Source organism: Cyprinus carpio, chromosome B7, assembly GCF_018340385.1.
Source record: "Cyprinus carpio isolate SPL01 chromosome B7, ASM1834038v1, whole genome shotgun sequence".
Classification (NCBI taxonomy): domain Eukaryota; kingdom Metazoa; phylum Chordata; class Actinopteri; order Cypriniformes; family Cyprinidae; genus Cyprinus; species Cyprinus carpio.
The window spans coordinates 8,108,896-8,124,420 of record NC_056603.1 but is presented as its reverse complement, the minus strand read 5'-3'; the positions used below and the strand labels follow the sequence as shown (position 1 = coordinate 8,124,420).

Below are 15,525 nucleotides of genomic sequence, written 5' to 3'. Positions count from 1 at the left end.
AAAAGACAAATTATCCCGATTAAGAACAAGAAGTGATTGCGGTTGTTTGTTTGCTGTGTGTGATACCTGTATACTAATGTCATAAATCTCTTCTTTTCATTCACAGCTACATCAGATGGGACGCGTCAGGGGCTGGAGAGCATGAGAGGAGGAGTTTGCGCTACACAGGGCATGAAGGTGGTGCTGAAAGTGGGACAGAGTGAGTAACACACACGCACACACTCTTGGGAGCATATCGGCAGACAAAGCCAGAGGGTTGGTCACCTGAAACAGTTACGGATGGATGCTGGATTTGCAGAAACTTAGGCTCAGTAAAGCATTTCTCTCAGTGGCACACATGACCACGCTCGTGACCAATAGCTTTTGTTTACACGCAAACACAAACTCTGTTGGCCTCTTGTTAGTTTTCATTATTAAACTCAGGAAAACAGCGGTAAGTGAATCCCAACAGACTGTGGACACAAGTCCCTGAGCCGTAACAGTACACCACAAACACTCGTGTCTGTTGTGTGTTTAGAGTTATTTATCAGTCATGCCTATCACACTACACTGTTGAATAAGAGAGGATTAACACGGCTCAAAGACTAGGAAACATTTTGTTTTTATTTTCCTCTTTTTTTTTCGGCCTCCATCTTTGGCTATGATTTAGATTTTTTTTTTTTCAGAACATTTATTGACTTTACTTAAAAATCCCTTTTGCTCTCTCTTTTTCCCTCTCACTCTCTCACTGTAGTTGTTATCTGCTTCCTGGCTGAAAGGTCACGTCTGTTTTGTTTGTCATCTAAATAAAAGCCGTTTCGGTTGGAGATATCTGATGAGATGTGCCTGCACACACACACACACACACACACACACACACACACACACACACACACACACACACACACACACACACACACACACACACACACACAGAGACTGTCATGGCATTTTGACAAGTGTGACAGCCCGCCATAGGCTCAGAGATGACTGTGTGTTTGTGTGTGTGTGTGTGAGAAATGTCTGTCTGCTGTCTAAAGTGTTTGTAACCTCAGCAGTAGCCCCTCAACAACAACATTATGGTGGGAAACATCTTAAAGGAACCCTATTCTACACTTCTGCATTTTATACTAATCCAAATCAGTTGTAATTGAACTTTTGTATCTGCTTTCTGACCTTTAAAATCAAACAGATTTTTTGCTTCTATACCTTTGAGACTTACGCAGATACAATTCTTGATGATTGGTAAACAATTGCATATTAATTAGTATTAACTTGCTGATTCCTGAATAGCTGATATATACACTACCAGTCAAAATTTTTGAGTGATTAAGACTTAAATAATGTTTTTGAAAGCAGTTAGCCTGCATTTGTTTGATAATATAGCAAAAACAGAAATATTGTGAAATATTTGTAAAACTTAAAATAGCTGTTTTCTCTTTTAATACAGTACGTTATCAAATGAAACGTATTCAACTCAAGTTGCATTTAAATCACAGTATCATGCTTATAAGGTTGTGATACGGTAGCATATTTGTTTTTGTTACTGTATGTTATGTTTCTGAACCATTATTATTACTAAACAGTTTCTCAATCATGTGTCCATAGGTCCATATGGTCTGCCGGCCAAATCTCCCAAACCTGACCCTGCGGACCGTATCAACAGCCCGAATCCAGGTAAACACAGCTGCCTTCGCTATCATGAGGACATGGCTCATCCCAAACAGACACAACATTAATAAAAGAACAGAACTAACGAAAGGAACAAGGGAAGGAAGCGACAGATGGGTGGAGAGAAACAGGCGTCTAGGCGCTCGGGTTCTTTTTGATATATTCCACCCTTCTGTTTGTTCTCTCCTCCTCACGTTCCCTCATTTTTCCCCCTCTTTTCCACCGTTCACCATCTTCTACGGAGGCCCTGGAGCCACGAACTGGAGGCAGAATGCGGTGGGGGGGGTAATGGCCGCACAGGGAACGATAAAGGATGAGAGGAGGAGAGAGCCATCGTTTCGGAGACTTATTAATGCCATTAGTTTAGCGGCTTGAGTCTAGTTGGTCCTGAGAGGAAGAAAGACACAGAAAATGGGAGGGAGAGGAGGAGGATTAGTGTAGGGTGTTGGAAAGAGAAAATTACTCACACTCTTTGTTTGCATGGGTTTGACATTTGGGAGCGAGAGACTGGTGTCTTGTGTCCTGTTCTGTTTTTTCTTTGACATACACAGACGAAAGCAAAATCTATCTGTCTGTCTATCTGGTTGTCTGTCATGACTTGGAGAGGTGGAGGATGTAGGTGGGTTTTTGGGGGCTGCAGGTCATTATGAGCACAATAACACGGACAGTCATAGAGACACGGAGCGAAGGAGGAGGTGGAGGAAAGGAGTGAGAGATGGAGAGAGAAAACGAGAGGAATTGTGTCAAGAATAATGATGGGCCAATTGAGAGCGCCTGCAGTCAGATCCCTGTATTTCCGACCGCTCCCGTGCTCAGCAGGGGCTCTCATTGTCTCCCGTAGAGATCACAACTGCACACACACATATACACGCACTGAAACATCAGCTATGTCCGGCTAAGTAAGCACAGTGGTCATTTGTTCCATGTCTTGTATTTAATGTGTGTGTGTAATCAAACCCATTGTACCTTTCCAATCTGTGTTTCCCATTGCCAGTAAGCTATAGCTTCCCTTCTTAAAGGAATAGTTCACCCAAAATTAACAATGTTTTATTCTGTGGAACACAAAGTGAGAATATTTTGAAACTGCCAGTTTGCATACACCGGAACTATAAAGTAGTCCATAAAACTCATGTATTTCAGGTCTTCTGAAGGCTTGTGTGAACACCAAAATTTAAGTTTGATTCACTTCAATTCAAATTTATATGTAAAGCAAGAAGCCAGAAAAAAAAAAAAAATCAAGTTTGTAAGATCAACAAGCCAGGAGTGACTGTGTTAAGTTGTTTTTCTATGAAAATTCATTTCAGTTGGCATTTCAAGCTAATTTGATGTCACCAAACACCATTGGTTCTTACATGTTGCAAACAAAACATGCTGTAGCAACCGAGGGCTAGATTTACATTGTAAAAATCACTTACATAGCAGTCCGTTGCTCACTCAAAGCTATCATATTGCTAGTCAATAGTCATATGGACTATTTTATGTATATTTGTCAAAACAGCAGCTTGGACATTTTGCAAAACATCTCATTTTGTTTTCCACACAAGTCTTGAAATGTTAGATTTTCATTTTTGTTTGAAGTGCCCCTTTAATAACCTATAAAGTCTTTTATAGTAAGGCAGTCCACCTTTGAGAATGACCATGTGGTTGTTATCTAGCACATCTCTATTGTGTGGTTTTGTACTCAGGTTCCTCATCTTAAAGAGCCCAATCAAGCCACAGCGTTTAGATTGGCTTTCATTTCCCCTGCGAAATGCCTCCCACACGCCATAATCCCGTTATGTAAAGATATATGACTAATATAGCCTCATCTATTAAAATGCTCTCTCAGCTGTTGTTCATAGAAGAGGCTAAATGCACCATTCCAGTGTTTAAACCTGCAGCACATAAACCACAGCTCATGTTTCATGTGTAGAAAAATGTATTTATTATGTTGTTGTTTTTTATTACAGGGGAGAACATTTAGAGATGCTGCTCCCTGGTGTGTCCTCTGAGTGTTTAACAGCTTTTAGGGCAAAAAAAAAGAATGATAAACAACTTCCAGCAGCAAAAAAGTTGCTATATTAAGAATAATTCATGGTGTAGCCTCATCTGCAAGGACTGTAAAGGCCAGTTCACACAGAGAGGAAATATTCAGCATAGAAATTCACTTTGAGTTAAAAAAAAAAAAAAACAGAGCACTTCAATGAAACTATTCATACTGGAAATTACACTTTGACTGATTATGGAAGGTTTTTCCAATTTACTCTCATTGTGAATAGACCTTTTGTCTGAGATTTGTCACTTTTACAGTTCGTTCTTGTTGTGAAGAGGTCTTAATGCTGTGTCCAAATACTCATCTCCTCATCTTTATTTTTCAACTCAACGATCTGATGATTGAGGTTCATGTCTCCATTGCCAGACCGCAGTGGCTGACCACAGGTTTACACTGTGTGTTTTACGGCCGTGCCAAAACGTGCATGTTTCTGGAAACCCAATCCACCTTGACTCATTGTGATGTGAGTCACTGGTCAGCGAGTTCAGAGAAAGTCCAGTACTTTACAGCAGCCTCCAAACTTTATTCAGATTTCTGACAGTTTGAGTGAACATGGAGGACTCTAATTGGTTCGGTCTGATCTGTTAAGGACACGAACAAGCCAATCAAAGGGTTAGATGACTGGCCCCATTTAATTTGTTCCATTTGATTGGTTAAAGTCATTAACTAGCCCATCAGATGATGAGGTAGACAGAGGAAGGCGATGCTAGAGGGCAGGATGTGGCAGCGCTAATGAACCCGCTACATCAGACTAATACTCATGTAAGTGTCAGAGGGCACTTCTCTGAGTCCGCGCTCCAATACGGGAACAAGTTAAAGGTGGTCATCTCACTAATGGGTGTCATCACCACATGCAATCCAGAAAGACTGAAAAGTTTCCCTGACAAAAGCACTGAACTTTAGAAAACTACATGTTTATCCAATGGACGTCAATTTAGGGGACTTATGTGAACTAATCTAATGTCCAAGTTTGTTCAAAGAAGCAATTATGTGACACACTCTATCATTTTAATGGCCATCACAGTAAGCTGTTTGTAGGGAAATGTGATTATAAGCTAGAAAAACTTGAATTTTTGATGGATTTGTAGCTTTCATATTGCCCAGTTTATTATAAACTTCAAACCATAGATTTTGTTTTGGATTGCTGCATTGATAAAAGTCACTGCATTTAAAAGTGTGTCCACAGGAATGTCCGTATATACTGTTATTTTTATTATGACAAAAATCATAAATATATATATATATATAGAAGATTTAAAGTTTTTCAAATTAGGGCTATATTATTATTATGACAAAAATCATAACATCATCATTGTTGATTATTCCTTTAAAATTGAAATTGCGATTAATTACCGTTATCACAATTCACTTTTAATTATGTTTTGCATAGTTTTAAACCATTATTTGAAGCAACTGTAGGTCATATTTTTTTATAAGAAAATAAACAAGCTGAAAACACTTTTCCTGAAAAACATTGATAACAAGATAACGTAGAAAAAGGAAACACATCTTAAGCACGCAGAATAACGTAAGTGGACCTTTTTTGTAGTTGCATCTTTGACCGATTACATAAATATTTGCTTATAATATCATACCAAAAAAAACACTTAACCAAAAAAAAACAAATCAACAATAGTGTATGTTAGAAAAAATCGCCTAAACTCCTAACAAAAAGCCATTTTCTCAAAAAATATTATTAATGACACTGAATTAAGCATTGAAGTTTTTATGTATTTAATTATTTTATATTATTTTCTTGAAATCTTGAAATAAATATATTTAGGTCAAAAAGGCTCAAAAAAATGGAGCAGATCACATAAATGGAGTGTCTTTATATACAGGTATCTGCTGAATTTATCAGATTTTTCTCTGTTTTGCAGGTGCTGGAAACAACACACATCCCAGAATTCCCCCTAGAGGTCCTGGTGGAGAAAACGGCCCCCTCCCCCCCTCCAACATCGCCGTTATCGCAGGTGCAGCCGGCGGTTCGGCTTTCCTACTGCTCGTTACAGCCGTGATCTGCGTGGTGTGCTACCGACGACGACACGCCAAGCACTCAGAATCGCACCACCCTCCGCTCTCCCTCTCCTCCCTGACCTCACCCAAACGGGGCTGCGGCGGGGGCGTAGGAAGCGGCAACAACAACGGCTCGGAGCCTAGCGACATCATCATCCCGCTGCGGACTTCTGACTCCGCCTACTGCCCGCACTACGAGAAAGTGAGCGGGGATTACGGCCATCCTGTCTACATCGTACAGGAGATGCCCCCTCAGAGTCCCGCCAACATCTACTATAAAGTATGAGAACCAGAGACGACCTTACGACAACATCTGCTAAGACCACACCCACCTTAAACCCCGCCCCAAGCCCCGCTCCCACAATCTGCATCCCTGTAGATCAGATCCTTTTACCTTCACACGCATCCTCCGACACGCTGACCGCTCGAGGTCGAGTGTGTCTGTGTGTGTGTGTGTGTGTTACCATTCCTCGCAACTCACCCAACTTCGGCCTTTTGTTAGAGAGAGGTTGTCCTGATGTGAGGGCCTCCCTCTCTTTGACGTCCCAAATGGGGAAAAGTTCTTAAAGCTAGAGAAGACCTCCTGGAGTGATTCAGCCAACTGAAAAAAACATGAACTCCTTTTTGGAGGGCCATTCTGGAGCACAAGCATCAAAACTTTTTCTGATGTACTTGCAAATAAGACTATAAACACACAAAAAAGAAATGAAAACTCAACTTACTACAAAGACAACATGTGAACTTTGACTTTGAATGCTACATTTACTCACAAATAGCAGTCTAGTTTGTGTTAAACTCCTTCGAAAGGAGGAGGGGCCATCGATTCAGCCAATCGTCACACAGGGCTGCAGTCACGTGATCTAGGACCCATGTGTTTGATTGGTGGAGTTGTAGTGGCGTGGAGAATCTTGTATATTTTAATAACGTGTGTATTTTGTGAGTGTGTAGGATAAATATTCGGACACTGCTGTTGCACGTTGCGACCGGCGTGCTTCAGTACAACTCGCGAGTGTTTTTGCGTGCGGATGAGTGTGTGTTTGAGTACAGTGTTAGCGTGAGCATGGGAGCGTGTGTTTGTTAGACTATTTCAAAACCAAAATACAAAAATATGAACGAACATCAAAAAAGTTTTTTTTTTATCGCTTTCAATACATAGATTATAATTATATATGAATACTCAGTAAAATAATTTTTAGATTTTTTTTTTCATGTAAAGTTAGCTAGCTAGGCCTAATTTTTGTTTTCCTATTTTTTATGACATGCTGACCTTGTTTCTTACCCTTTTTGAGTTGTAAATTAATTTAATGCCTTCATTCCGTTGCAGAAACCGGGTTTGTTTGGTTCCCCCTCATTTTGCTCTTTCCCTGGAGTCTCCTCCGCTCTACACATATATTTTTATAGCTCCTTGTACTCTGATGTAGTTTTGAAGCTAGACCTCGTTTGTGAATGTGTTGAGGTAGAACAATCCGAGAAAGTTTTTTTATTATTATTTTTAAAGACGCTTGGAAAAAAAAGGGGAAAAAATCCAGAACGGAGGGAAGAATTGGATGGGGGTGAAATAAAAAGAAAAGAATGCGAACACCGCCTGTTGGGAAAGCTAACGCATCGCGAGGAAACTTCTAGAAAGACTGTGAAACTATGGAAGAATCACACATTAAAAGAAAAAAATATGGGGAGGGGGAGGTGGGAGGAGAGAAGGAAAGTTGAAAGATGACTGAAGGAGAAGAGAGAGAGAGGGATGGAAAGGTTTTTAATAAACTCGTCTGAAGCAGTGGAAGAGGCAGATTTTGGCCCGTTGGTCTTCTGCGGTACAAAGAGACAGATGAGGGGAAGAAAGAAACTCATTCTCTCAGATGGACAACAGGATAGATGGACACACAGAATTACTCTTTTACAGACACACAGTGCTTTTTTTTTGTACACATGAAGTGAAATGGAAATATTTCTAGACTCGTTTCAAATTCTTGAGTATCGGACGCATCTCAATTTGGTAGACATGTTCTCACACACACATGCGCACACACACACATACGGAGAGAGACTCAATGGCCGTGGCACACAGAAAAGCTCTTGTAGAGATTTTCATCACATACACACATGCACAGCTCCAAAACACAATCAAAAGCCATTCTGATTGGGCATATATGCTGGGTACCTCAACAAATGCCGTGATTAGCATTGTTCTTTCACATTCTCTTTCTCTCCTCTCTCTCTCTCTCTCTCTCGCTCTCTCTCTCTCTCTCTCTCTCTCTCACACACACACACACGCACACAATCATGCAGCTTTGTAACTGGCTGTGTGTATATCTCTGTTAGTGCCAACGAAAATCTCTCTTTTAGGCCTGAAATACACTTTACGCAAGAATGTGAATGCAAACGCTTCCAACTACACGGCGTTGCTTTCTGAAATGTGTCAGGACTCAATTAGTCAGTGGCTGAATTTGGAATAGAATATAATTCTTGAAATATCTGTCATACAGTATGCTATTTTGAAATGTTAGCTAAAATTATTCAAAGGCTGAATTCAAAATGGCATGCTTTGACTAGCGTTAGCTAATTAGCAGAGAAAAATTAGCTATATGGCAGTTATAGTTACTACAGAGCCCCATACAAAACAAGATATTGTTGCCAAAAATCAATAATTAATTCCTACGCGTAATTCATTTGTGGCCACATTTCGTTAATTAGCTCTGTTGTTTTAGTTAAATCCACAGTTTAACTAAAGTGAGGGAACAAAGTAGTACAACATGGCCGCTAATAAACTAAAAGGAGGGAACTAATTAATAAATTATGAGAACAAATTCCAAATTTGTGGCCATTTTATCTTTTTTTTTTTTTGCATGTCATGTCATGTGTGAGGTTCCATAGTAAGAACTGTATGCTAGTATGCTATTCTGGAAACAGTTAACTAGTAGTAAATAGTAATGTGTGGAAACTACAAAACAATTGATTAATTTGTTACCAATTTGTACATTTGAAAACGGCTGATATGACATTTGTTCTTGCGTTTGCAATGTGTTAACCAAGCATCCGCATACTTGCATAGAATATGTTTCTGGCCTTAGGAGTGCAAACTGTGTTCTGTTTCACTGCCATTGTCACAGTGTGTTTTGTATGCGTGTAAAAGAATGTTATCTAAGAAATACACCGCATACAGGCACATAATAACAAGCCATTCATACCCAAATATGTTGGTGGTCTTATTTTGCAGATGTGATTTGTGACTGACGTTGGGACTCGAACAATCTGTTGCTGTTTTCAATCTGCCTAGAAAGCTTCAATATTTGTCTCTCAAAAGCATTTAGTTTCCTATCACTCTGGTGCATCAAGACTGTGAGAAAAAAGAAACAACATGACATTGTTTTCCTGTCACATTGATGTTTTCTTCTTACACGCCAATTTGGATTTTGTCACTTCAATATCAAGTTGCCTAAAATGTGGAGGTGTTGCGTTTGTTCGGCGCTGTTGTATTCGTGGGCTGTTTCATACATATTTAAGCGTTCGATTTCTTTTCAAATTCTGTTGCATTTACTAAAACAATCAGCGTAAGCCATGTCTCTGACCCTGTGCACGTGGACGTGGATACGTGTGTGTGCGTACAGGTGTGCGTATGTCTGAAACACACGTGGACATTGTTCGAAGACGGACCGACGCGTTGCGTTCGGATCACAGAGGACACACAAGGAGACACAAACTCTCTCTGCCATCCATCCTCCCTTTTTTAGGTCTCGTTTATCGAACCTCTGGCCTCAGAAAGGTCCATCTTTCACATCGAGCGGTTCTTTGTGCACTTGCTTTCGCCATGAACGCTGGGACCAGTATTCTGTATGCAGACACAAGCGGGGACGAACCACAAAGTGTGTATTTTTTTTTTTTTAGAGAACGCTTCAGCTGTGTGTACGTGTTTCTCTGTGCCAATAGCCAGCGGGTGGCGGCCACTTTAAAGACCTCCATTCCTCTCCAGTGATGTGTTCAGACGTTTGTAAAACACCATGTTTGTGTGTGCTGTTTTCTTTTCCGTGTCCATCCCTCCATCTCCCCTCCCCGTATTCACGATCCCTATCTTGTTTTCCCTCCTGCATACATGCCTTTAAAAGGGTTAAACAACTAATACATTCCTTTGAAGAAACGTTGATTAAAAAACACACAAAAAAACTTTACAATGCATTCTTGGCTTCTTTTTACTGTGTGTGTGTGTGTGTGTGTGTGTGTGTGTGTGTATTTGTATTCGAATGCATTGAGTTCCACTGAATGTGCAACTGAATGAGATCAAGAAACCATTTAATGTTCTTTATTTTTCTTTCCACTCTACCATCAATCTCTTCTTCCTGGTATTTCATCTTCTGTAAAGTAAACAGTGGCGTTTACAGTCACCATCTGTTGCCAGTAGAGAAATGAATGTGTTCTTAAGTGCACAGAAATGCCTTTTCTTGTGTTAGTTATTTCAGACTGTATCTCTTTCTCTTTTATTGCTTGCCTTTAGATCCTTCTGTATGTTTTCCTTAATGCCATTCAGTTGCCAAAGCAACAATTTTATTTTTATGAAAACTCACAAAATCTGGTAGTGATTGCCCCCGTGAGGTTTCCACACAGTTACAGGTGATGCAGAGGCGACGGCTGTGTTATTGGCCTGGAAACATTTATGTCGTGCTACAATCCTCTCATTGGTGTAATGTGATTTAGGTGTGAAGAGGAAGGTTCTGGAACACAAGGGAGAGAAAGAAAACACTTAACAAATGGCCTTATAGGCTTCTGCGGTCATCTTTATTGCGTAATCATTTTTCTAAAATGTGCTTGTATGCCTTTAATGACCCAGAGGAGTATTTATCGCCCATGGCTTGCTCAGGGAATTTCTCAACTGTGTCTCAGGTTGTTCTCCTACAGTTTCCTTGGTTAAAAATAAAATGTCAGCAAATGAAGTCAATTGATGACGTACAGTCAGTAGAGTGATACAATTCATGTGGATGGCGTAGATAATTAGGTTTGCAAGAATTTAATAAGAAAATCTCCTTTTAATCTTCATTTAAAATCATTGCTGTCTCTGAGTGGTTACCTTTTTTCCCCAGTTGAACTCATAGGACCTTAATTAATTATGATTAACTTCAAAAAGTGCTACAGATATATCCAGTCTGCATTCAAAAAGAAAATAAAAAAAAAAGATGGGAGAAACAGTCAGTCAAACATATGAGTAGGCTGCACAATTCTGGAAAAATTGATCCCAAATTAATTAATTAATCAACACAATAATTTTCACATTTTTTTTTTTTTTTTTTTTAGGTATCAAAATAGCGATCATGATCCTCCTACAGATAACTAAACAAAATTGCTTATCTACTAGAGGTTCTGACGAAATTTTAATTGTTGCAGTCTATGTAATTTTTACACTTTAATTATTTATTGCAAAATCTGCACCTCTTTTGTGGCTAATATTAATTTCATAATTTCCTCCGTGAAGTCAAGTAGCAGAAGTTACAGTAAGTGAACATGCAAATACCACTGCCCCATTTTGGGGTGAACTAAATATGCAAGACTAGTCTTAACGTCACTGTTTATAACACAGGCCGTTCATCCTTTGCTGGACTGCTTAAAAAAATGGGCACATGAATTAAGAGTACACCCACTTCTCCAGGCACCACTACACCACTGATTTAAACCAAAATTAAGGCCAAATGTCTTTAATAGTCAATAATATTATAATGAAATGAATTTACATATTACACACATTTACATATATTTACCTTACCACAGTATATGCTTTAAGTCTTTTTAAAATATTCTGAATACACACATAGGCTTCTGCTTTCCTCCTGACAACAGCGGTGCTTTTCTGTGAAGTAAGAGCACAGTTTCTGTTGTGTTATTAAAAAAGAAGAAGAAACTCAAACTTGGCCTGGAGTGAAATCAATTAGGAGATAATCCTCTATAATCAGATTTGAACAGGTTTTGGCGGCAAGGCTAAGAATCCTGAAGACCGTGCGCTTGACTTGAATGTCGCCACAGGAGCTTTAAGACCGCGTTGCTATGGGGACCCTCCTGAAGGTCAAAGAGAGCGAGATATCGTTTCCTAGCCGCCTGCAATTTGGCCATTTGAAAAGCTGGCCAGTCATCTGCATATCAAATGTGCGAAATGAGCGAGGGAGAGGAGAATTAAGTACAGGCCACCTCCCCAGCGTTTTCTTTCTAAAGGCTGAGGTGAGGAAAGGTGAGGGCTGAAAGTCAAGTGTTTCTCTCTCTCTCCGTTTCTGATTGCACCTGTAGACAGCGTCGACTGGAAGCGACTGATGAAAAGACGGGTCTTTAAGTCGTCACCAGGAGCCCCCTCTGCTTAATCTCTCTTTCGGTCTCCACAGCTCTGATCTCTGACAGGGACATTCTCTCTCTCCCTCACTCTTTCGACATGTTCTCCTCCCTTTCTTGTTCAAGCCTTGCATTCTTTATGTTGTAGGAGAGAGAAAAACAAACTGCTACAGTTAATAATGGGGCTGATGACAAGTACAGCTGGGCTGGTAAAAACTAAGCTGATAAAGAAACAGAGCTGGAGAGAGAGAGAGAGTCGAGAGAGAGAGAGAGAGTCATTAGAGGGTGTTCATTTCAGATGATTAATTTATTAACATGACACCATACCAGCCGAATATCCAATACAATACAGTTCATACACCCACACGGTTTCATGTTCTCTCTTCCACTTTATTCACAATCCACACGTTCTCACAAACGCCGTGAGTTATGGGTAATCGTTTGCCCTTGGATATTCACACAGAAAATTGTATGGTGGTCCCACAATCTCATCCATCATTCATTCACATTATATCTAGAGTGCTTCTTTCATCTTTGATACTTCGGTTGCTTATGTTATTCGAGTCGAGGAGAAATCAAAACTGGCTTATTGCTTTCTTTCCGCAAGTTTCTGGTGTTATTTCGAGCGATTCTGCACATTTAAACTTTCACAATCAAACTTTCATCAAAATAGCTCTCCCTCTAAAACAACTTTTCTTTTTGTCTGATGTCACCAAGGCCGCTATTTAGTCTGATAGCTGCTAGTTAGACATTGTTTGAGGCTGCTGTTGTAGATAATTCAGCCTTTTTGCTGTAATTTAAAACTAGTTACAAACTGAAGCAATTCTAGAACTCAAACTGAAGAGGATGGTGCCAGCAATACCAAAATCATGGGTTTGAGTCCCAGAGAACACATGAACTGATAAAATGTGTACCTTCTGGTTGCTTAAACTTATGTAAATGTAAAGGTTAAACAGCAATAATAGCAAATAAAGTGACTGGGAAGTGACATCAAGAAGCTCTCGAGGGTGAGGTTGACCTTCATTCTCCAACATCTTGGTTCCCAGTTGGTAGAGGCTCAAATAAATATGGCCTGATGCCTGGGACAAAAATGTAATCCTCACTAAAAACTACTGCAAATTTGAATTTAAGGGGGTCATCGGATGCTAATTTCACTTTTACATGTTTGAACATAAATGTGTCTTGGCAGTGTGCGTACACATATACCTTATAATGATAAAAATCCACCCAGTGGTTTTTATTTAATCCCTAAAAATAATATCCCCTTTTGCAGTGCGTATGCTCATTGTGCTTTCACACAGGACGCATTTGCAGTCCGCTACTGATCCGCGGCTGTTCTGGCCACAAACACTACATTTGTCCATTATTTTTAATTCAAATCATGTAAAAAAAAAAAATAATTTAAAAAGCTTTTTCAGCATTGTGATACTCTTTTATCACAGTACAGTAACAATCTTTCACAGACATTAGCTTAAACTCAATAAATATAAACAACTTATTCATGCATTTGACTTCTAGGTTTGTATAATAAGTTTCTCAAGCAAGTGGCAACCCATTTAAACAACATTTAGCCTATCCTTGTTAGGCTATCACAAACATTTAAAATTAAAACTCACCACTGACACAAACAGTCGACTCATGTCTTTCGCATTTAAATCTTTATTACAAGCAATCCCACGGGTCTTAAAGAACTTTGTTTTTCTGCCTCCATAAAAGTGCATATATTATGTTGCCTTGTTTATCTAAAAGTGCACTTTTTCTTGTTTTAAACCTAGACAAAAAGCCACGTGCTGACTGTGAATCAAAGTACACTTTAATTGTATCAGTTTATTGTGAAATTACTGCATTTCCGTGTTAATCCATGTTCATTTTTACTGCGAACAATGCACTGTCACTTTATTTCAGCGCTTGCAGCACAGCAAAAATAGACTCGGTACGTAAACAATCACTGCACTGCTGCAGAAGCACCGCTCCTGAAATGCACTGATGGACCGCAACCGAGTGCAGTGTGAACGCTCTAATACATTAATATGGGTGCGTAAAAAAACATGCAACGAATACGCACTGTAGACGGAGTATGTGTGAAACAGGCGTAACAGTCCGACTGCCATTGTTTCACCGCCGGAGCAGATGTAGACGAGAATAGCTTCATAGTTATTAAGGTGTTCTGTTGTTGGATATAATAATGAACATAGCAGTCACCATTTACTCCTGACATCTGAGCCACTGAAAACACAGTGGATTACATTTGTTTGTGAAGGAACGCGCCCCCGATCTACCTAAATGTGTTTATGTGTGCCTAAATCATTTGTGATCCAGCTTCACTTACAGCAGAAGTGAGCATAAGGGTTTTTTTATGAATCTTTGCTATCGCTGTTCCTAAAAACATGATATTTAGCAAGTTTCACTGCTAAATGCGGCTAAAGTAAACAGTCTCTCAGAGCACAGTTCATCACCCCACAGAAGAGAGGGGCGGGGTCAGCAGAGCTCATTAGCATTTAACGCAACATGCAAAAAACGGGTTGATTTCTGCAGAGCTGATTTTGACAAGGTAAAAGGGGTGTTTTTTACACTACCACTGAGAAATTTTAACCAAAGTATTTTATAGACTTTACATTAAGACCCTAAAGAATCATATCAACTTGTGGAAAATGGGCATCTGATGACCCCTTTAACATTCTGGTATTAAACACCCACTTTTCAAGGACCAATCAATTCTTGATGGACAGAATTTTTTTTTTCCTGTTGAACACAACTGTTCAAACATTTATGGTTAGCAGATTTTTCTTTGAAAGAAATTGATACTTTTATTCAGCAGGGACACATTCAACTGATCAAATGTGACGGTGAAGGCATTTATCATGTTACAAAAGATTTCTGTTTCAAATAAATGTTGCTCTTTTGAATTTCCTATTCATCAAAGTGTTGTAAAAGAAATATATCACATTTTCCGCAAAAAGTAGTTTTCAACTGTTCTCAACAGTGATGACATTGTAAGACGTTTCTTAAGCATCAAATCACCTTTATTTGTATATCGCTTTTTATGATGCAGATCAAAGAGGCATATTAGGATCATGTGACACTGACGACTGAAGTAATGGCTGCTTAAAATTTAGCTTTGTCACCGCAGGAATCAATTATATTTTAAAATAAGGCAGTGATTTAAAGTTGCAATAATATTTCACAATATTGATGACTTTTCTGTATTTTTGATCTAATAAATGCAGCTTTAATGAGCATGTGAGACTTCTTACCATCTCCAAACTTTTAAATGGTAGTGTACCGTATGTTTTTCTCAAAAATGCATCATGTTATGAAGGTAAATTGGGTTGCAAATGCTGTTCCAAGTTGATTTTAACTTTTTTCTTTTTTTTCTCTCTCCTCACAAAGGATGTATTTGCGGTTTAGTGATTATAGGAAGCTACATTTTTCTAAGGAGGTTGTGAAACTAACAGAATAAGCATCTGTCAGTCTTTATGGTCACATAAAGTTGTCTGTTTCTAAACCCTATTATCATGTATCTTTCAGGT

General features: G+C 39.2%; 1 protein-coding gene across 1 annotated transcript in view; it reads left to right on the top strand.

Moving 5' to 3' along the window:
- Window positions 1-9,877, top strand: part of LOC109105608 (ephrin-B3-like) — a 75,619-nt gene extending 65,742 nt beyond the window's left edge. The window contains exons 3-5 of the mRNA XM_042727003.1: window positions 107-199; window positions 1,588-1,656; window positions 5,563-9,877. Coding sequence (XP_042582937.1) covers window positions 107-199; window positions 1,588-1,656; window positions 5,563-5,984 — 584 coding nt within the window. The 3' untranslated portion in view covers window positions 5,985-9,877. The remainder of the gene's footprint in view (window positions 1-106; window positions 200-1,587; window positions 1,657-5,562) is intronic.
- Window positions 9,878-15,525: the final 5,648 nt, after the last annotated feature.